This window comes from Gorilla gorilla, chromosome 11 (assembly GCF_029281585.2).
Source record: "Gorilla gorilla gorilla isolate KB3781 chromosome 11, NHGRI_mGorGor1-v2.1_pri, whole genome shotgun sequence".
NCBI lineage: Eukaryota > Metazoa > Chordata > Mammalia > Primates > Hominidae > Gorilla > Gorilla gorilla.
Genome location: NC_073235.2, coordinates 112,290,186 through 112,312,144, shown reverse-complemented (window position 1 = coordinate 112,312,144; position 21,959 = coordinate 112,290,186). Strand labels below are relative to the sequence as shown.

The 21,959-nt window shown below is 36.5% G+C and overlaps 1 protein-coding gene across 50 annotated transcripts in view; it reads right to left on the bottom strand.

Moving 5' to 3' along the window:
• The window catches only part of MAP2 (microtubule associated protein 2), a 309,881-nt gene that overhangs the window by 35,410 nt on the left and 252,512 nt on the right, over positions 1–21,959 (bottom strand). For 12 of the 50 annotated variants that reach the window (XM_004033140.5, XM_055380455.1, XM_055380454.2 and 9 more), the window contains 2 exons: positions 19,936–20,049; positions 17,851–17,928 (listed from right to left, as the gene is read on the bottom strand). In XM_004033140.5, coding sequence (XP_004033188.1) covers positions 17,851–17,928; positions 19,936–20,049 — 192 coding nt within the window. Of the gene's footprint in view, positions 1–1,617; positions 1,753–1,923; positions 2,131–2,342; positions 6,069–7,844; positions 8,088–17,850; positions 17,929–19,935; positions 20,050–21,959 lie in introns of all 50 variants that reach the window. The other 38 variants (XM_019022472.4, XM_055380423.2, XM_055380429.2 and 35 more) reach the window with 10 other exon arrangements.

The following is a 21,959-nucleotide window of genomic DNA, read 5'->3' as shown; positions in this document are numbered from 1 at the left end:
GTATATACAAGCCTTCTATTTTCAAATCCTGCCTTAGATTCTTGTTTTTGAAGGAAAGCACATGATATGATTTCTAGATGAAGAACACAAATACAAAATACTTGGAATTTTCAATGGCTAAAATAAAACCATCAATTACCTTGATTTTCTCTTTCTCACAAAGGCTAACGTTCCTCTTAACCTTTAAAACCATCCGAAGATTTATATAGAGGCATTGATGATGTACAATGGAAAGAAAAACATTCTTTTCTGATTTAGCAATCTGTCATTTTGTAGACTACAAGCATGCCACTTAATAAATGCTAAAATAAAATATAGTGTAAGGTAAGATTATCCTAGTATAATTAAACATATAAAATAAATACTTTGCCCTGAAATTTAGAAAAAAGTTGGCATTACAGATATTTGTAGGGGTTTTTATGATGGTTTCCAACAAGTTTCATTCCTTTGTTTTACCAGTTTTATAAACTTAGGAAAAAATATGTATTTGAAGAAGAGTAATAAGTAGATAGCAGGCCGGGTGCAGTGGCTCATGCCTGTAATCCCAGCACTTTGGGAGGCTGAGGCAGGTGGATCACGAGGTCAGGAGTTCAAAACCAGCCTGGCCAAGACGGTGAAACCCCGTCTCTACTAAAAATACAAAAAAAAAAAAAAAAAAAATTAGCTGGGTGCACGCCTGTAATCCCAGCTACTCGGAAGGCTGAGGCAGAAGAACTGCTTGAACCCAGGAGGTGGAGGTTTCAGTGAGCCGAGGTCGTGCCACTGCACTCCAGCCTGGGCGACAGAGCGAGATTCTGTCTTGGGAAAAAAAAAAAAAAGTAGATAGCAAAGTAAAAATAAACCGAAGTTTATTTCTAACTGAAGTTCCTCCTAAAAGGAAGAGTTTTAGCTTCAAATTTTTGAAACTAAATTATATAGAAAAGTCGAGCAGTTTGGATCCAACATATTTAAGAAATCCCCATGACAAAATGTCAGCTAAGAGATGTAGTTCAGTAGAGTGAAAATCTTGTTAATTTTGGATATGAGGAATAAAATCTGATATAATTACCAGAAAATTTTGTTTTCTATCTTCTTTTTTTCAGCAAAAGCAAAGTAATAGTAATTTTGCAAACCACAATTTCACTTCCTGGCTTGCTTTTCATTTTCAGTATCTAAATCACTACACATTCTTGGTGGTTTTCAATAAATTCATCAACATCAGTAACAGATTTGGCAGTAACAATGTAGAAAATAGGACAAATATTTATGGGTTTAAGCATGAGAGAGATAAATAAGCAAAATAATGAGAATGCATACCACAGTTAAATTCATCGCCATCGTCTAACCAAACACACAGAATGAAAATAGGAATCCCCAGAACGTGACACTAGAGCACAATGCCAAGATACAATCACGCACTGTTATGTCTGAGCATGACAAAGAAACAGATGGTCATGACCTTTTCTGTAAGGAGGGGGGAAAAAAGAATAATGATACAAGACACTTAATAGCAAAATTGTTCATGACTGCTGAGATTCTTGGAAGAAAAACAAAATGAAGAAGCTGCTACAGTAATGAAATTTTAAAAAAAAATACATGTCTATGTTTGCCAGTCACATTGCAGAATTGAACAGTCACCTGTGGTTTTCCGCTTAACACAGGAGAGATGAGTTGGTCTAGTATATTTGATAGCAGGTTTTAAAATGAATTTCCTGGAGGGAGAGTGGGCCTGAACTTCTGTTTTTTTAGCAAGTTCAGCCTTCTTATAAACTGCTATGAATAAGAAAACACAAAAAGCATACCATCAGGAAAAAATAAACACGTGGAGCAAAACTGAATGAAATTTTATAAATAATTAGTTACCACTGTTAGGCAGTTCTTCTGCAAAAAAGTAATAATGAATTACTTCAAAAACATTTTTAAAGAAGTGATTGTTAAATGAACCTTTTTTCCTTCTCACTTCATCTCTGGAGACTGTGCTAGGTTCCTTTTTAGCTACTTTTCTTTCAGGAGTGGAAATTCTGCCTCTCCCGGTTTTAAAAGGCTTTTCTTTTCTATGTTTCTCAAGAGATGATCTCCGAGCTTCCTTTTCAGCTTTCTCCTCTTTAGGAATAGTTTCTAACTGTTCTGTCATGATGCTCCTATCATCATCTGTGGATCAAAGCAAATCATGACAACAACAACAACAACAACAGTGAAAACATTAGTAACAAGTGTACAAAATCCTTTGTATATTTAACAAAATGCAAAATAAAGAGATAAAGAGGTATTTTAAAATGTTTAAGTGAAAAAGAAATTCCCATAAGGTTATTGTGTTTGAGTTGCAAGTAGAAAATTAAAATAATAATAATAATAATGCACACCTTGAGTGTCCACCCAGAGGCTGTCAGCGTCCATGATGGAGTCGTCAATGGTGGTCTCATCTTTGTAATCGTCATAGGTTTCTGTCTTATATTCAGAAAGTGCAACCTCTTCTCTCTCAGGGGAAGCTGGAGCCTCTGGGGAACCATCTTTGGGTTCTGCCTGGGCTTCAGCTGCCTCTTCTACTTCAAACTCTTCTTCTTCATGAGGAGATGGTCTCCTTTCCACCTCAGGCTGCTCTAGGGCTGCAAAACGCACGCTGTGGGACCCTGACTCCCCTTCATCAGTTGTGGTTTGCACTACAGTGATGAAATCATCCTCGATGGTCACAACAGACTCAATCACTCCTTTGTGTTCACTTGGGCAGGTCTCCACAAATTCCTCCCTGGCACCTGAGACACCCAGGTCAGTTATCTGAAGGGTGTCTGAGCGGAAGAGCAGTTTATCGTATTCTCCCTGGGCTTCTATCTCTTCTTCCTCACTCTGAATCTCTGCTGGTTCAGATACGATCGTTTCATGCAATGGCTCTGCAACATCAGAAGGCGTGATGGATATATCTGGGGTCTCTTTGCTTTCTTCTTTTGGCCCCTGAATAAATTCCATCTGGACATCAGCTCTCTCATCTGTGGCTAAATCAGCCTCTGAAACAGCAGGTGGGCAAGGTATTTCCACGGACAATTTGACGGCAATCTCATCTTGAATTAGAGATGATTCTGGAGATGTTTCCTTCTTGCCCTCATCAGCTTTCAAGGACTCCATGGTGAGACTTTCATGCTCACCACTAGATTCATAGGACTCCTCCTTGTCTACAGCCTCCTGGTGCACCAAGTCAGGCTTGGCCACCTTCTCTTTGACTTCTGTCTCACTAACTTTAGTGCCTTCTTTCATGTGGCCAGACTCAACACCCATAAATGCATCTGCCTCCTGCGGTGCTTTGGATGAGGGGGTCATGTCCTGTGTAGCCTCAAGTTTTAGCTCTGTTGCCCTTCTATCATCTATGTTTAGCCCTGAAGCCATCTGTCCAAAGTCACTAATTTTAACATCTAGTTGACCCTGGACAGCAAAATCCAGACCTTGTTCCACCTTTTTGGATGGTTCTACCTCAGCTATCTCTGGCACTGAACTAAGACCCTTCTCTGCTTTCTCAGAGGATGCATCTGTTGGTATTGACAAATCTTTGGCCAAAGCTTGCTCATAGGTTACTCCTAATCCGAATGTTTCTATTTCATCACCAGCCTCTTCAGTTTTCTTGGCACGTTCTTTTGAATCAGCATGTTCTTCACTCTTTTCTAGTACAGTATCCAACCTATCATTAGCTTTCTTCTCTTGGTCAAACTCCTTACTCAGTCCTGATTTGTCACCAGAGATATGCGCGGATGCTTCTTTGTCAACACTGAACTCATCTTTGACTCTTCCGGCTGCTGCCAGTTTCACTTCAATCAGTGAAAGGTCTGTGGCCAAATCTCTTCGAACTTTATCATCAGTGCCTTCGTAAAAGGTACCACTCTCCCCTGATAAATTCTCACTGTCTTGAACAGGTGATGGCAATGGGACTGTGTACTTATTGAACACACAGTAGCCCAGGTCTTCGAGCTGACTGTCCGTTTTTACAATGACATGGTTTTCATCAGTTACCGGGGGCAAGCCGGTACGACTATCCTCAACCACAGTCTCTGATGGGACTGATTTCCTCCTGGCAACCTCAGCATCTGCACTCACAGAAGCCAATCTTGACCTTGTGCCTGCCAGATCTAGCATTTCAGGAAGGTCAGGTGCCATGACAGTACCATTTTTGTAAAAATCTTTGGCTAGGAAAGGAGACTCACATGATGTCTCCACTTGAGTACTTTCTTCTCCAGTAGCTTTTACTTTCTCTATCTGTTCTTCCTCTTTGCTTTCTACAGGGAAGCAAGGGGCTTTCTCCAGTGCAGGTGTGGTGGCTGGAAGGTAATCATCCCCTTCATCCATACTTCCACTAGTGTTGGTTAGGATATCGGAAGCCAGAGGAGAAAGATCATGTCCCCGACCAAAGTTAAATCCAAGGGCTATGGAATCTAGGCAAGACATCGGCAAATTGATTGACATGCTTCTTTGTTCTATTGCAGACCTACCACCAAGTCCTAAACTCCTGCTAAGGGTCAAATCATCCTTATTCTTACTGTGGAGGTCCCTTTTCTCTCCATACACTTTTGGATCAATAGTGAACATTCTTTCTTGAGGAGAACTGGGTTCTTCAGGTAAATCTGATGGATAACTCTGTGCGAGAGTGCTGTACCCTGTTTCTTGTGCTGGAGGACTGGGCTGGGATTCTTTTCCTGTTTGAAACTCCTTGTCACCATTTTTATGCATGGGAGACATGGTATCAATAGACTCCTGGACACTTTCTCTAGTGTCACTCAGTTCATAGTAATCACTGCCTGGCTCAATGCTTTTTGTTGCTTCTTCTTTCAAGGCAGATGTTTCAAAGTACTTGGACATTCCTGATTTATCTTCATAAAATGGCATATCAAGCTCAGCTGATGTTGCAGCTCCAACTCCTTCAATCTTATCTTTGTCATCAACTCTCATTTCAAAAAGTTCCTGAATTGAGCTCTTTTCAATTAATGCAGATGGTTCAGTCATGGCTTTCTCCAGTGTTTTAGAGGTCAAGGCTGAATCTGTAACTGCTTGCTCCAAACTTACAGGGAACGAGTCCTGTTTCAACATATCTGTGGTAGGCTCTTGGTCTTTCTGTTCTGAGAAAGTGTGCTCTGTGGAGGTCTGAATTATGCCTGTTTCTTCATCTGCAGGTTTTGGGGGTTTACTCTCTTTTGGCACAGCTTCTTTGTCAGAAATGGTGGTTTTTTCTTCAAGCTTCGGCTCAGTTTCCTTTTCAGTAAGTATAGGTTCCTGTCCACTGGGGGTGAAGGTATCCTTTTGCCGCACAGTCTCTTGATTTATGGCCTCCTTTTCTTCTTCTAAAACTTTCCCCGTAACATATTCTTCTACAACTGGAATGTGAGCATCTTTGGGTAAGGTCATTGCCTCTGAGGGTGGTGCTTCTGCCATTTTGTCAGGTTTAGCCTCATGGGGCTCTTCAATTTTAAAACTATCTTTGGCAGTAGCTGGGCCACTGATTTGTTGCAGAGATTTTTTGTCATCTGGCTGTAAAAAGGCAGGGGCAAAGGGCGATGTTTCTGTAACTATTTCATTCTTCATGACATCTAAAGGAAGAGTGAAGCTTCCCCCTTGAAAGGGACTTGGCATGGGAGAATCAAATTGTTTCCCTTCCCATTTTGGGATATCATCAAATACGTCTTTTTCCCTCATGGGAGTCAGAGGGCCAGGAGATATGGGGGCAACTAAACCCCACTCATCCTTTTTTGCTTCCGTTGGCATTTCGATGAACCAGTCCTTTTGTTCTTTTGGAGTTGGAGGCTCTTTAGGGAGGTCAATGCCAGGTACTACAAGGCTTGGTTCTGTCTTCTGTTTCATGTCTTCCAGGCTGGCAACAAGAGTGTGCCCAAACAAAGCTAGGGGTGCTTTTTCTTCTTCTGTGCCTTGCATGTCCTTTTTATCAGGGTAAGTTTTAGTTGTCTCTGGCTGAGAAACTAAGGCAGCATGTTTAAGGTCTTCACCAGGCTTACTTTGCTTCTCTGACTCCTTTTCCTTCTGTTCTGAAGGCTCAGCTGCAGAGGGAGTCAATTCCTGTTGATCATGGAACTCCATCTTCGAGGCTGTAAGTAAATCTGAAGTAATCGGGTTGATTTTTAAACAAATAATAGGCAAGTGCGTTCAGGAAATAAGCTTAAAATTATATTTTGAAGTGATAAATGAATGGTAGAATAAAAACAAAAATTACGGAACATGCAAGCATGCTACCCATGTAAAAGTCAATATGAAAAGGTCAGGACTGAGATATATGTGTACTATTACTAAAATGAACTCTGGTTGTAAATTAATGTGCAAAGGAATTGTAAGAACAGTATATTTCTGGATATTCTTTTCTCTTTTTTTCTTTGTTTTTTTTTTTTTTTTGGTCTCTCCTAAACATTATGTGATGTGTATTACAGAAGAAACAAATTCATGTGCCTTCTATACATAAAAGTTATAAGCTAATGAATATTGAGTAAGCAGCTAATGTTAGGGTACACAAGAATATATAGTAAGGACTAAATATAGATAAAGAATTGATTTCTACTGAACATTTTCATTGGTTTTATCATTTAAAACTGAATTGGTAGGCTATGGGCAGAGGGCCAAGTAATGCACAATGATATAATGTTAATAGTTGCAGTTAACTTGATCAACAAATGTCAGGGCCAATTCTTTAGGCATCCACAGGTTACTGGCATAAATTTTTAGAATTCATCTGAGGATAAATTTCAGAAATATAAGTAAATATTTGCTATCAATTTTATATGATATGACTTAAGAATTTACAAGCCAGTTTCTATTACATATTTAAAATTTTAAATTCCTAATCATTACTTAGTCTGTACAGTAGATATAAGAAAATCTGAATTACACTGTTGATACTGGGAAGTCATGTGAGTAACAAACTTTTCAAAAGAGTCAACTATTGAAATAACTTTATTCCCATGGTCATGACCTCAATCCCTGGAGCATGACTAACTGGTGAAGCATTGGCCAGTATTGGCTTTAGAGGTGCTTCACAGAAATTAGATAACACATTTTTACTTTTATTTATTCAACAATCCAAAAGGCTTTATTGTCCCACTTGTGTTTTAAGGTCAAAGTATTTCACTGTGGTCATTAGAGCTAAATGTAGTTATCTGGAAAAGATTTGGGGAAAAATAATAAAATTCAATCATCTCTAAAAGAGCAAGTGTATGGATCATCATTACTTTATATACTTATGTGTCCTGTTGTAACAATTGAAAAAAAATACTTGATGAACTTCTAATAAAAGTTAGATGAAGGAAAACTCAAGAGATATGGGGATGATCAGAAGGGCTGGCTGCCATGGGGAGAAAATGATATGAGAAGCATCAGCAGGAGCTCAAGAAAATCAAACCAGTATTCACTGAAGCATAAAAAACATAGCACATTTCGGTTGCAAACAAAAACGATTCCACCATTTAAGCCTCTATGTGCCAAAATCCAACTGTACGATTTGAAATAAAAGCATATGAATTGCTGTCCCCAAAATAAAAACAAAAATATACATGTATTAGCAATGTGACTGGCAAACATTTGAGATGAGGGGGGCGGGTAAAAAAATAAAATAAAAAAAGAAGCTCACATAGCATCATCAGCCTGGCTGCAAAGCGTATTGTATCATGGCAAAGGAAAACCAGGAATCAGCTGCAGCACTGGAAAACCAGCTGCCACACGGCACTTGCGCAAGCCACACTCTCTGCACATTAAGCCTACAACAGTGGACTTGTTATCATAAGACCCAGCGATGAAATAGCGAAATAGCGTTGGAAAGGCATCAGGTTGGTAAGCCACTGGAGAGATCATTTGCAACAAAACACATGCAAATCCTGAGAAAGACACACCTTCCCCAGCAGAGGAAGGGGTTTTTACTTCTGGAGACACCTCCTTGACCTCTTTTACACTTTTCTCATGTGGGGCCCCTGCTGGGGCACTCTCTTCGGGAACTATTTGGGCCTCCGCACTAGACTCCATTTGGCCCTTACTGAGGCCCTTGGGTTGGTCTGAGGACTTAGCCCCACACTCTTTCTCAGGAAGAGCAGCAGGTTTCTCTTTCTCAGCCATCCGACTCTCTAGCGTTTCTTCTTCTTAGGGATGAAAAAGATGCTGACATCATGACCACAGAACAATACATGAAACGACAGAAATATTGCTAAAGGAACACTTTCAGCTCCATTAGAATGACCTCATGAAGACCTCAGCTGTTTTTTTATTTTACCATTGGGATGAACAAATTAATATTCTAATGCAACATACATTAGATACTGGTTGGAAAACTATGATGTATAATCTGCTAATAGTGATGACTTTTAAAGTCTCATTAAAAGGCAATTTATTTTAAAGTTTGAGAGCTGAAAGGGTTGTATTGATTGATTACCCTTATTGGAAACGGCAGTAAGTTGCACGCATGTGGAAAGCTTGCTGGAAATAAGAGATGGTGCTGCCGGATAACAGATGGTTGTGAAAAGATGGATGTACTGATGTACTGAAAAAAAAAAGCCTTTAAATTTGTTAGACATGTGCTGTTTTCGCCAATGCAGGAAGCCCCTACATAAGAATTCCCGGCTGCCTTATTTAAAATGTGCAAATTTTGCTAAAGAAATCTTTGGGAATAAAAAAAGCCTTGCCTCAAAAGAATATCCAACCAACTACCTTAACAGCTTTATCACAAAGTCCACCAAATTTACTTAAAATATAATTTATTTAGCATTTCCAAGGTAAGGGACTACCTAAGTCAAGTTATGTTAGCTTCATTGCATTGTATGATGTTGGAGAAAATGAACATTTTCAAAAAGTAAGTAAAATAAAATGTGTTAAAAACAAGGTCAAGGTTAAATTTAAATCTGTTTACAAAAGTCTACCTCTGGGACACAACTATTATCACATTGTTAAACTCCCTGAAATATCGGTAATGTAGTTCATGTATAATTCTCTTTGACACTAAAGAAAAAATACGCACATTAGTAATAAAGTCTTATTTCTGTAATTCAAAACAAAATCACCAAGGAAAGATAATTGAGTGGCAATCAAACGGCCAAAATAACCACCCCCCAAACCATGTATATCACATAAAAAAGTTAACATTTAAGATGTAAAGATAAACTTTTCAAGTTCATGAGTTGTTGCACTAATTTGTTTCTCATTTACACTTGAAATGTCAGTAAAAATAAGTAAATTCCATTTGGTCACTTAAGGAATTAGAGAGAAATATATGAGCTGTTTTATAGTTTTGTAAATGGAAGATTCTTACAAAATTCTTATGAAATAATTGTGCATTGTTTAAACGGCCCTGAGGGAAAGACTACAGATAAAAAGAAAAGGAATTTTCTTTTATTTTGTTTTTTAGAGATATTAATATCCTCAGAGAGAAACAGAGAGAGAAAAAAATCTACGTTATCTATCTCTTCACATTTAGCACTCATTTTTAGTTTTGTAATTTAATTATGGCATTTTAAGTAGCACTTTAAAAATTTAAATTCTAACTTGTTATTTTAAGAAAATTTTTATAATGCCATAGATATTGATTACAGTTAAAAGAATTTTAATATAACTGCATTATAATGTTACCTTTTTGGATAAAGTCTAATCAAGTTAATTTACATGTTTTCAAATCCATGTAGCTTTTTAACTTTTCATTTTCTCATTTAGTATAAATCATATTTATTTCCACTACAATTCTTCCTAATTTAAAAACTCATATATTTTAGAAATTTAGTTTAGAAGAACTTAGTTTCACTTAATAGGGGTTATATTTCTTTATCAGAGAACCTGAGCTATTGGTGTTCTGTTTTCAAAAGGGTCCTTGAAGACGTTTATTATGATGACTGTAGTTGGTGAGCTGTAAGCTTATTCCTTATTGCTTTAGAACTATCTGCTTTCATATTAAATATTGTCCCTTTTGGAAATAAACTCTTCGCCTAAGCAAAAATATATTTAGCTGTACCTTTTTTTTCTTTACCAAAACTACCTAGTTAGAATGAGACACATTGCAGCCCATCACCTACTTATTTTATCCTCACGATAACCAATTATACACTTGAGTCTCCCAGCTTTATAAGGCTAGAATGACAAAGGCTTTGAATCATTTCCTTCATTTTAGTCCAGCTCTACTGATGTGAGCCAAGATTTAGTCACCTGGGGAAGCCTCTGTAGTTTCTGTAGATGATTACATGATATGGGGAAATAAATTGTTTCCATAACATTTATTCTGCTCTAAACAGATTCTTCATTCTTTCTCTTTTAAAGATCTATCATATTAATATAGCACTGAAAAGAAAGCTAATGCTATTTAAAGATGCTATTTAATAGTAATATTATGTGTCTAAGGAGAAAAAGATGATATTCAGAGTCATCTTCTTTGGTTTGGGTAAAGAATATGTTCTTCCCCAGCTGATTATTGGCAGGGAGCAGAAAGAAGTCATACTTTAATGGAATATTTTTTTGCTTCTCTCTCTCTCTCTCTCTCTCTCTTTTTCTTTCTTCTCAGAAGCAATGATACAGAAAAAGGAAGTGCTCACATGCCTCCAGTAAGGCTTCTTTTATATAAATTGTTAAGGCATTTGGATAGATTCAACTTATATAGGAACTTCACTTTCATGCAGAGAAAACAGGCTCCTGCCCCTCCCACCCTGTATTAAGGCACACTTAACATGATGCAGGTGGTCAAAGCTGCAGGCCGGGGAGGAGGAGCAAAAGGGGACCATGCTTGGTTCACCTTTCTCCTGGCCTAAGTGGGCCTCTGCACTCTGCGCTGTGACACTGGGGAGCACACTAGAGGTGGTCCGTTCTGAGCTGAACAAAGGATGCTCATAGTACTCCTCATCGGAATTGTAAGGGTCATCATCAGGCACAGACACTGAGATGGAGGGGGCTAGGAGTCTACGCCTCTCCCCGCTGGTGGCAGGTTCATGGCTGGGGAACCTGTGTAGAGGACCCACTTGATCCTCAGCCCCTTCATCTACAAACAGACACACAGGAAGAAACTGCAGGGAGAACTGGACAACACAGACACAAGATCAGACGGACGAGACAAACACCTACACAAGGACAGGAAGGGCCACAGAAGCAGCACAGCAGGATGAAGGGAAATTAGCAAGATCAAGCTGATGGAGGATGGGAGACAGTGAATGTTTCATGCCTCAGTAACTGCTGAATCCCACCTATCCCTTAAGCAAGTTTGTCATTGATCTAAGTGAACCAAAAGCATTGACAGCCCTGCGGCAAAATAAAAATCATCTATACATTCCTCTCAAACAAGTCAGAATAACCAAGGAACGTTGGAATAGAAACAAAACATTACAAAACAAATGCATTCTTCGGAGGAAATTATTTCATGAAGGTTAACTCTACTCATGCTTATATCAATATGTTTATAAGTTAAAAAAGAATAAAGTTATTAGGATTTAATGCCTGTAAGATTATGAAGAAAACAGTCCTGTTTAAAACATAGCCTTAATTATCTAGGATGCACAAGTAGTGTTTTGGTTAATTTAATTCTAGTTAATAACTTTAACCAGAAAGTCATTCTTAATTTCAATCCTGTTAAGAAAAATCTACAATGCATTATGCCTCTTTCCTGCCTTAATAAGAAATGCGCAGTCAGCATAGCTCTTTCTTTGGATGCTAAGGCTAATGTAGTACCTAGAGGCATCATTTTAAACCAGGTTCTGATTTGCAGGACACTGAAAGTACACTGTTTTAAGAAAGCCTCTAATATTATAAACTTGTTTTCTTATGTTTTGTTTTCCTTCTGAAAGCTTAGTAGAGATACAATTAGCTAAAAATTTCTGCAGAGTCGGCTGCAGATTCGTCAAGACTTTATTCCATGTAGTTTCATTTGTACCACTGGCTCTTGGCTGTTTTTCATGTTTCAAACCTCTTATTGCATATTTCTTATTGAAATGCTAAAGTAACTACTCTTATTTCTGTTCTTTCCTGTATCTTGCCTAGGAAATTTGTATTATTTAAACATATCTCCTTAAATATACAATTGTAGATCAGTCTGCTTAGCATTTGGATTCTTGTATAACTCAGTGAGCACTTGGCTTCTTATGTGGTGCAGACATTACATCTCAGGCCTATGTGGTGGTTGCTAAATTTGCTAATCACTATTTATTTACTTATATTGAGAAATCAATTTAAAATTTCATGACTCTCAACAATAAGAACAAAATCTATAGTATCTATCTGTACAGTTTTTATTTATATCAGATTTTAAGAAGACAAAATTATAGCATTAATTTGCAAATATACTGTATTTTTAGGACAGTAACTTATTTTTGGCAACCAAGTGCTGACAACTAGAAATAAGTCTGAAATCATGAGGATACTAAAATAACATTTTGTAGAGAGAATACATTTAATCTTTCAAGCACATTATTTACTGATTGTTCCATGGAAGATGTTTCTGGATGGATGCTCAGAACTTTCTCAGCCACAATGCTTTTTATATCATGGGATAGCAGAAGCCTAAAATAACGTTTGATATTCTTAGTTCAACTCGGCACGATTTCGCAGCTGAGCAGATAATTGTCCAAGATCTGGCCTACAACACTGACTGAATCATAGCCCTGGCTTGTCACATGTCCTAGCCATTCATATTTCTCTCAGTGGATCTCTGGGGCTGTAAATTCCCCATGTATGCAAGTTACTTCTAAAACTCCTGATACGTTCAGTAGGGTACTTTCATGATCAATAAATGAAAATGGGATATGCTCCTCTCTGCTTTTCAACATTTATTTTCTGGGAGGTACAGCAGACTATAGTATAAAACTAAAGAATTTCAAGCTGAGAGTAAAGGCAATACTCATTGGATGTTTTAACCTTTTGCAGATTCTGGCCACCTCTTTCTTGTTGTCATTGTTCTTTGTGAAAGCGCCAAAATTTAAAAACAGTCCACAGCCTTGCTTCAGATCTATAGCATTTAAAAAAATGGTAAATTGTATTTTCTATTATGAAAACTTTCACTCTAATCAGGAAACAACAAAAAGAACAACACAAATTTTGAAAGCTCTAGTGGAAAAAGTAGCTTCTTTGTAGTATTCATCTGGCCTGGGACCAAGGCAACTTCAAAAAGAGTGTCTGGCAAAGTCCAATCTTCTCTTGGTACTGTAAGCTGTCTGTACTCCAAGTCACTGTTTAAGACCTATCAGCCTAAAGTCCATCTACGTTACAAGCTCTAGAGATACGCCAGGGAAGCTATGCTTTATGGGGACCAGGGAGGGCTAAGCCAAACAGGGCACTTGATTTTAATGATAATGATAGAAGACATTAGATTCTCATTTCTTATGGTGTTGTGTATGGCAGGTGCATCTGGATCACTCCCAATGGAGATGGAAGACATAATAATTTTAAATAAATAAATAATAAATGAAATATTTATTTGTAAGATTTTTTTCTTAAAGGAAATCAGTATAGTAGCTTGTAACAAATAACTCTCATTTGAAGATAATTTACTTCCATAGTCTCACAGTAAGAACCTTGATAAGAAACAGCTTTAGGGATGTAGTGCAACCGTGATTGCAGAATTTAGATTTGGATTTGCATTCTGGATAAGCCACTTCTCCGGACATAAACCATAACATTTTGGACAAAGGAGTGGAAATGAATATTATCTATCTCTGTGGGTTGCTGGGAGGATTAAATGAGAAGATATCTGTGAAAATGCCAAGCACAATGTCTGACTCCATACATCTTAGCATCTGTGTCTTCAGTGTACTCAGACAAGTTGTCAGGTACCTCTGTTCTTTCCCCTCATTTAGCACATCAAAGTTGGAGTTGAGAGATATATTAAAAATTAAATTTATTTCACAACAGTTAGTTTGCTGTTTGAGGTCAGGATTGAATGCATGCATCCTTTTACTAGAAGTGGGCATGCTTCTGGGGACTCTGCTTTTGCCACACAATATTCTATTTCATTTAATCATGTGTTATACTAAAAACAGGGTAACCTTACACACCTTGGACTTTTGCATAGTTTTCTGCATAATTATAATCTTCAAAAATAAAGCTTACCTGGTTTCAATGGAGGAATAAAGTTTCCCTAGTTTGCTTTCATTGAAAATTTTTCTTTTAAATAAAGCATTTGAAAATTTACACTGGGCTAATGTAAGGTTTGCCATGTAAAACCCAGCCTTGGTATACCAGCCTCCTTTGGAGACTGCATCTTGTGGAATGTTAGTGATTTGGTACTTTTTGCTTGTTGTGGCATCACAGCATATGGTTGATGGCTGCTGGCCGCACTTACATTGTTCTCCACCATTTCCAAGCCCTTTCCATTCTGCCAGCTTTTGACTGAGGACTTCTCAGTCTGCTGACTGTTACTGCTGCCCCAGAATGACATAAAGAGAAAACTACTTTCAGATGAGTGATGATTAGGTCACCACATCCATGACACAGGAAAACACCACCCTAGAATTCTGGAGCAAACCTAAAAGGGCAGAAAGAATCCTGGTTCTGTGTTCAGATTATTCCATACCTTCACAGCCTTCGAAATTCTAATAGCTCAGTCCAAATGACAACTATTATGATCAGGCCAAAAAGAAAAAGGAGGTTAATTTGAAAACATCATAATCAGTACAGTTTTGGTTTACTGTACCGTAGATCCTTTTCTAAGTGTGCAGCTTGTTTCATTTTTTTCATCAAAATCCCTTGTAAATGTTTTCTAGAATAAGCACATATCCTGGGAATTACTAATATTACATTAATTATAATAAATATTCATAAATTATAGAAATTAACATCTTAAATTATTTTTAGTGGAAGCTTTCATGCTTCCCCTTTGGGAAAGAACAGCTTTAAAAAGTTTGATAATTAATAAAAAGAAAATGTATCCTCAAAATCGCTGAATTAATCTAACAAAAGAGCTTTCTTCCATTTGTATAAAAGGATCAGACTGCAGCAGTCACTATACCCTCAGATTAAAGTTGCTTTGAGGGTATCAAGGAGGGTAAATAATCCCCTAGATAAGGCAAAAAAATCCACCTGCTCCCTTTCCACCTGACCTGCTATAAGCAATATATTGATGGAATTTGGGCTGAGTATTTACAAACTACTTGGTTTGAAAAATTGAACAGTTCAATCCTGTCTTGTGACTTGTCACTAATTTATTTTCTGACAAAACTAAACTTAAAAAATACTTGTATATTACTTAAGTGTGGCTTAACATAAAAGAGAAACAGTAGTTTGTCTAGACCACAAATCTTTTACATATTTAAGGTGAGAATATTATCTGGTCTTTATAGAGATAGAGTTTATAAAATATATACATCTGTTTTTCTTAAAACTCAAAAAATGGTTATACTTTTAAAATCAAATAATCAGAACTTCAGATAGTTCAATACTTAAAAAGTTAAAAATACAAGTTTGGTTTGAAAATAACTTTGAATTACTTTCAATAAGAGGTTAGTTGGTATTTTCCTTGAATATCTTGAAACAGCTTGAAGAAAGTAATTCCAAAATATTAGGGAACTCTGGAAAGTTGACACCTAAGTTACCAAAATGTGAAGGTGATTCTACATTTTATTTATTTATGTTTTCATTATATCCATCATATTACCCTACAGGAAGCAGGCTGGGTGAATTCCCAGATGGATGGGAGGACTCTGCTTCTTCCCTTTCTGTTCCAAATCCCATATAGAGTAAGAAGATTAAATGACTTGACCTCAAGCCGACTTTTGGAGTAAACCTACTCCGTCAACATCATCATATCCCTCTCTGGGTTAAGAGGATTCTCTGATGCTTGAAAAGCTTTAAGTAGGAGCTTAGAAACATTTTCCATGGCCTGAAGGAGGTACAAGGCTCATGTCAGGCTTCCCGCTGCATTCAGAGTGAAATCTAGGCCACTGACCCCAGCTGACCACTGCTTACTCTCACACTCCACTGCTCTACTCTTTCTCACTACCCATCAGCCACAGACCCCCTTCAGTTCCTGGGTCACTTCATCTTCTTGGGCACCTGAGTGCCCTTGTGCTTTTTTCTGTCTTTGTTTGGCCAACACTTCCTCCTCATGCTTCTGGTCTCAGCTACTTAGCCATCTCCTCACCACCCAATAAAATCAGGTTTCTCTTGTAATATTTTAAAGCTCCCTATTCTTTTCCTCTTCAATGCTAATCCAATTTGAAATTATTGGTAAGCTTATTTATTGGATTTCTGTTCTCCACTAGACAGTGTACTATTTATTTATTTATTTTGAGATGGAGTCTCGCTATGTCACCAGGCTAGAGTGTAATGGCACCATCTTGGCTCGCTGCAACCTCCGCCTTCTGGGTTCAAGTGATTCTCCTGCCTCAACCTCCCGAGTAGCTGGGATTATAGGCGTACGCCACCATGCCTGGCTAATTTTTGTATTTTTAGTAGAGACTGGGTTTCACCATGTTGGCCAGGCTGATCTTGAACTCCTGACCTCAAGTGATCCGTCCGCCTCGGCCTCCCAAAGTGCTGGGATTGCCGGCTATAGTGTACTCTTTAAAAGCAGGGATCATGTCTGTTTTGTTCACTAGTATATACTCAGAATTTGAAGAGTACCTGGAACATTGTAGGGCTCAATAAATATGTGCCCAGTGAATGGATAAACATAAGGTCAAAAGGAACTTTTCAAACCTATAAATTAAAAGATTAAATCACATTAACTAATAATCAGTGGCTGCTATGCATTGATTATTATCCCCAAAGTTTCTTTTATTCCTCAGAAAAATTTAGTTTGTTTATTATTTCAGGCAGTAAATTGGAAAAAAAGGCTCAATTTAAGAAAGAAAAACCTTGCTAAAATAAATTTAGGTTTATAAATCTGTGACAAAATAAAATTATATTAGAGGTGATAATATATGGTTCACTAATTCAAATTTTTGTATTTATGAAATCAAAGAATATTTTAAATGAACCTAATTACAAATGATAAAAAGACAAGTCTTTTAAAAGAAATGTTCTTCAGTCTTTAACACATTAAAAAGGAAAAATAAATGAATAAATGAATAAAATAAACACTTTTAAAATTCTGGTTTTAATATATGAAAACTAAGTAATGTTGAAACAACAATGGAGCCCTAGTTCTTCTCTGCCTTTTCCTGTGACTCTCAAACAATAAACAAAGGTTAACTGGTCTAAGTCGGAGAACCAGTAATGGTTTCCTTTTAAGTAGTGCCTTTCATCTCAGATTCTGAATGAAAATTCTTCAAAGGCATCTTTCTGTTTTATCAATGAGAATTGAAAAGCTAACATGACATTCCATGTTGAGTAAGTTCATAAAAAGATCCATGGACAATAACAGGTCTCAACAGGAACGAGTCATGAGCTCAGCTTCCAGTTCAATGCTCTCAATATCAGATTCATTCATTAACTTCTTCATTTATTCATTAATATTTATTAAATTTGCTATGAGTCAGGCCCTGGGGAAGGTCTTGGCAATATAACAGTGAGCAAAACAGAGATAATTCCTGACATTTTCATAAGCAAGTGTTGATTTCATTGATAAATCTGACCCCTACTATTATGGAGATCACATTTATATTTATTTTAATTTTTGTTCAGTCACTTACAAGGTAGAATTGTATCTTCCCTGTTAAAGCATTCTAAAGTGAATGGGTTCTCTACAGTTATTTTAGCAACTGAACACAAAATTCTTTTCCTTAATCAAGCAGATTTCTTTTTTATTTACCAAATTCCTCTACTTTTGCTTTTATAAAAACAAGTGATTATTTATTTAAAGTCTTTGTTTCTTCTTTATTATTTGAAACAGATAGCTCCAAAGCTTGGTCACATACTAACCAATACCAAAGTCCAGAGCTTATTGATTGAAGTTTATTGTTCACCCTTTAACAGAAGACAAACCCTGAAAAGTCCAATAGGCCTTACCTTCCTCCACTGTGACAGTCTGTTCTGAGGCAGGTGATGGGGGTGGAGAAGGAGGCAGATTAGCTGTTTCTTCAGCTGCTAAAGATCAAACAATGGAAAAATGAGATGCAATAATTAATCCTTTTAGGCTGGTAGATGTGTAGGAAGTTCTGCCATTTGTAAAAAGACCTCTCTATAAAATTCAGAAAAATATTCAATAGTAAGCCGCATTTGGTTTATTTATAGGCCCATTACCTGATTCATGCATTTTTGAAAACCTAAAAAATAAGACAAGCATTTGATATTTTGAAAAAAAATGATTTTATCATCTCTAGAAAAACAGATTAGAGATGCCTGCTAAAATTCCATCATTAATCTCATTAATGTGTCTACCTTGTCAATTAATAAAATATTTCATTTTGGCCCTAATTTACCATATGAAAACACACACAGGCAGGCAGGTGTTTTTAGTCTGGATTCAGCTACTGACTGAAAAAACTATTAGAACTCTCTATTGTTCAACTGCTGAATCTGGAAACATGTGTTATCTTGATCACTCATAGTTATTTTAGGGAACATATTTTTTAAACAACCTTTTGTTCACTGAGTCTAATTTCAAAACCCATCTTCTGTATGTATTCTCAGAAATGGAAAAATAAGCTTTCATAGCCTGAGTGAACTTTCAGACAAAAACCATGTGCTGAGTAAACTTCTGGTCTTAGCAATCGATACACATGAAAAGGAACCAGAGAAAAAGGTTCTAAAAGATGTAATTCATTTACAGTTAATGTAAGTTTTATTTTTCAAGACACTTACATGATTTGTGATCCCCTCATATGACAGTAAGAAATTTCAAAAGGAAATATTTCTCATTTAAGGCCAGTGGTTAAATCTATTTTAAATATTAGGGGAATTTCAGCTTCATAAAGTAGTTATTAGAGGCAGCTTTGGGATGACAGGTGACTTTTTTAGTTCCTTACCCTATGGGCTTCTGCATGGCGTATTTTAAGATTTCAAGTTTTAAAAAATTGAGTTTTCTTTTCTTTCAAGGAATAAAAGTGAACAATAAACTGAAGGTTAATGTTTTAGATTAGATAATTCTCTATGTGTTTTAAGAGAAAAATAGTCCTTAATAATTAAAAAAACCCACAGTACTGAAAATACTGAGTGTATTCTAAATTATTATTCTGGGAGGGCAGATTATTTTTATTACTTACTTTTTAATAGACAGTTAAAGGAATACTGATCAAAAAATCAAACATCATGGATATATTAGACTGTAAGAGAGGGAAATGGATATGTACTATTTTTAGGCCTTTAAAACCATACCTTTCTATGACTCACGTGTATATACCTGTGAAATAAATATATATATTGAATTTAAGAGAGTCTCCTTTCCTGTATCTCTTTGTGTATATACATCCGTCTCTCTGTCTATCTATCTGCCTATTTATCTATCTATCTATCTATGAGTAGGGGCAGCAAGGCTTTGGCTGAGAGTGTTTCCTTTGGCAAGCGTGCGTTAAATGACTTGCTTGGCATGGAGGGCATTTGTCTTGTTAGTAAGGGAGAGAGCGCACTCTCTCAGCGCCCTTAGATGAACCAAGTGAAGTTCAGTACTTCATATAAGATACAAAGTCACTCACGATTATAACAAAGCTCTGGCTATAGGTTTTGTGTAGTCAGTTCAGGAAGACCCAAACAAGGCTACAGTATAATCATTCACCAAAACCTATAAAGGGAAATAATCATCTCTTATGAAAGTTTTAGTATATTATCCTTATGGGCGGAGGTCATGAAATAATGCATTGGCTTTATTTTAATAATAACTATTTCTAGTGGTCTGGAAAATGAAAAAATTAAGGGCCACTTAGGGAAAAGTCTAACTGTAAGCTCACCACCCTAACGAAAGACTATGCAAACACTACAACAAACCAGTGGAAAAAGATGAAAATAGGTCCTAGTGCATACCCAGTCAAGGTGTCTGATGAATGTTACATGTAAGGATGAAGTACAAGATATGGCCTATATTTTGAACATGAAGACTTTATCCTGTGATCAGGGTGCAACAGACACAGTCCCTGACCTGAGAATCTTCTTATTTACCTAAAGGCAGAGCTGCAGTCTGGTCTTTATGTTGAGCTTCTTTCTCTTGTTCACCTTTCAGGACTGCTACAGCCTCAGCAGTGACTACTTGAACTATCCTTGCAGACACCTCCTCTGTAATAAACAGTAACAAAATAAAATATAACGATGAGAAGTCTGAGAAAGCAAAGAGGAAAAGTAACCAAACAGTATAGTGGATTATAATTTCATTTTCTTCCCCCTAAAAAGTATAACATAATTTTTTAATTGCAGAGACAACATAAACACATATATACAAAAAAAGAAGAAAAGAAGTTGGTATTCTAGGAGCTAAGCTAAGCAAGCAAAATGAGCACAGAACTGAGAAAAAATACTTACATAGTATTTGAACATTTTTTTGGCTTCAACAGAAATTTATTTTCAACTCTGAAGTCTATGACATCTCTGTTATAGAATGAGTGTTTGTATCCCCTGCCCCCAAAGTCATATGTTGAAGTCCTAACCTCCAATGTGAAGGTAATTGGTACTTTATTTTGTAAAAGCTGTTTACAAAAATAGAAACAATTTAATTTCTTTATACCTAGTAAAACAAATTCAAGGATAGAAGAGAGGATTCATTTGGAATTTAACTTAAATTTGTTTTATAGTTTTCTTATACTATTCTAAAAATGTAATTTATATAAGCTTGTGTGCTTGATTTGCAGAAATACCATTATTTAAAATCTGAAAATCTATTTATGGTTAAATAGCATTATCCAGGATCAGTGAAAATAAGATAAATTATAAGGAATCTGGAAAGATGAAGTTTTAATGAAATACATGGCAATGATATGTCAGATGGTCTCTTTCTAAAGAACTAGTATTTTTCTAAATAGTTGATATTTTAAAGACCTTTAAAGCCATATGACATCAAATCATCTTAGTTCCATTTTTTTTAAAAGGAGGGCTCAAAATTAAAATGATTGGTCTGTGAGATACCAAATAACTAGTTTTTAGCATCCCTGACTATTATAATATTCTTTCTCCTAAGCAGAACAATGGAAGAAATAACAAACACATAATCACAAAACTTTCTAACAGTCGTGAGTGAATGACTAACAGAAATATATCAACTCTTTTAGTGGTATGAATGAAGGAAACATACTCACTCTCAGACCTGCTCGGCTATATGTCTATCTAAAATACATCATTGTAATTCCATTCCTGATTATAGCTGGAAGCTATGCAACAAGTGATGAGCCACAATTGAGCAACGTCTGTCTGTCTGTCTGTCTGTCTGTCTGTCTGTCTATCTATCTAATCTATCATCTATCTACCTACCTATCTGCCTGCCTACCTACCTATATATCTCATAGACCATGTTAGATATTGTGATAGTTTACCTTTAGAAGATGACTATTTTATTTCTAAGAGATAATACTATCTTATTAGCATATTTGTTTTAGTGTTGGAATAGAATTTTTCACAGTTACACCAGTTAAATAAATAACATTAACAGTCACCAAAGCATTATGAGGAGGATTATCTGCTATGCTACTCAGTGAAGAGGGCAGTAGAGAAGGAAAGGCTGTTTGTTTTCATAAAGCCAGGCTGCTGGGTGGGGTTTCTCTGAACATTCTCTGAAAGGCTGGGCTCCTAAAGTGATGTTTTTTTAAATGGGAAAGAGTACACAAAAAGGGCTACAGAAAATTAAATTAGCTGTAAAGATCGTGCTTAGACGTCTAAATTGTTTAATAATGTTACAAAAAGAATTATTTTAGGTTTTGAGAATTGCCGCTTACATATATTAATTTTTAATGCAATTAAAATATTTAAAAATCAGTAGAGTGAGGTAGCTTCTTCTAGCACCCTAGTGATTTATGGAAAAATTGAGTGTAATAAAGAGGTGGAACAATCATGGCAGAAATTGGGAGATATATATATATATATGACCTTTGTGTCTTCTGGATCATTCTTGCATCTTTCTATTAGCACGTATGCAAACTGTAGTGTCTTCCTATGGCATTTAGTACATCTCACATGGAATTGTGCTGGTTCACATGGCT